The sequence below is a fragment of the Amphimedon queenslandica genome, unplaced genomic scaffold (assembly GCF_000090795.2).
Source record: "Amphimedon queenslandica unplaced genomic scaffold, v1.1 AMPQUscaffold_13522, whole genome shotgun sequence".
In the NCBI taxonomy this organism is placed as follows: domain Eukaryota; kingdom Metazoa; phylum Porifera; class Demospongiae; order Haplosclerida; family Niphatidae; genus Amphimedon; species Amphimedon queenslandica.
The window spans coordinates 102,467-103,817 of record NW_003546242.1 but is presented as its reverse complement, the minus strand read 5'-3'; the positions used below and the strand labels follow the sequence as shown (position 1 = coordinate 103,817).

At 39.7% G+C, this 1,351-nt stretch overlaps 1 protein-coding gene across 4 annotated transcripts in view; it reads right to left on the bottom strand.

Annotated features, from left to right (window-relative positions):
• Nucleotides 1-6: 6 nt before the first annotated feature.
• LOC100641534 (serine incorporator 1-like) overlaps nt 7-1,351 on the bottom strand; it is a 14,062-nt gene continuing 12,717 nt past the window's right edge. The window contains exons 8-12 of one of the 4 annotated variants that reach the window (XM_019995510.1): nt 656-797; nt 544-607; nt 431-461; nt 193-358; nt 7-110 (exon numbers count right to left, since the gene is read on the bottom strand). In XM_019995510.1, coding sequence (XP_019851069.1) covers nt 86-110; nt 193-358; nt 431-461; nt 544-607; nt 656-797 — 428 coding nt within the window. In that variant the 3' untranslated portion in view covers nt 7-85. The remainder of the gene's footprint in view (nt 111-192; nt 359-430; nt 462-543; nt 608-655; nt 798-1,351) is intronic. The other 3 variants (XM_019995556.1, XM_019995599.1, XM_019995652.1) reach the window with 3 other exon arrangements.

The following is a 1,351-nucleotide window of genomic DNA, read 5'->3' as shown; positions in this document are numbered from 1 at the left end:
TGTACAGAGATACACAACAAAGCACAGCCAAGCAGATGACATCTTAATCCAAACTGAGGCCCATGTGTTCTGGAACCTGTCAGACTCAGCTATCCAGGACTGAGAAAAAACTTGAGAGATAGAGCAATAGGAAAAAGAAAAATAAAGGTAACGGTAAAGAGGGAGTTGAACAGCCATTATTTTTTAATTTACTTGTACCAAATAGTCAGTTGTATCTTTACAAAAAGGATTGATATCACCATCATGAAGTGGAAGAAGGAATAAGAGTAGGTGACATGCTCAGTCTCATCATCGGCCACTTTCATCTTGGATTCTTTCACATCAGTGTCTGTGTCTTTATCATCTATCTCTTGTGCTTCTGTTGCATCGGGGCAACATTGATCACAGCAAAGAACGATAAAGCCCTATTGTTAAAAAAAGAATTACTAACCATGACTAGAGTAACCGCCCAACAGTGCTGACTATAATACAGAGTGGGGGGGAGAGAAAGAGAGCAGGTTGAACTGACTCTAAAAAAAAGACTACAATTATCACTGAGCATACCTCGGACTCGTCTTTGTGATTGCCACGAAGTTTCTGAAGCTGCTTGTTATTTGACAAGTAAACGCTTAAGGAGGAACATTATAATGACAGCCAGGTATACAGTATCACTTACCAGGCATATACCACTGTCACAAGCATTACCAATATACCAATGACAGAAGAGACTACCTCATTGGTATCCTTACCAAAAGCATTACTTACTTGACCCACAGTGCTGTTGCTACTACTAGTACTGGCAAGAGGACAGTCATAACCTGTTAAATAAAAACATCATGAAATCAATGACACATGTACATGTACATCTACAGCATACACTAAGCATAAAAGGATTCGTCATCAGAAAATTAAAAGTTACACAGCCAAGAGTTGGCACGTGGATCAGGACTGATTCAGTCTGAATTAGTCCTGATATTGACATGGACAATGGATTTTGGGCAATCAGTCCTGATACAATCATGGAGTCAGCCACGGTACAGGCATAATAAGCATCTACACTGGATCAGGTCAGACTGATTTTTATGATTCAGCAATGATGGCTTTCAGGGCTGTTACCAGCACTGATATCAGGCCTGATCCAGTAATTTTGGGCAACAGCCCTGGATCAGGCATGAAAATTCTTGGCTGTGTAATGTGGATCTGGGATGTAAAACATTCCTGATTGTATTCACCATGTAAATGTACAGTACATTTCGCATAATTACATGCATTAGACACACACCTTAGCAGTATCCCACATTATCAGATGTACGTGTACATGTAGAATGAAAAAATTTCAAGGAAAAATTTTGGCATCTACCTAAGCCCAAGA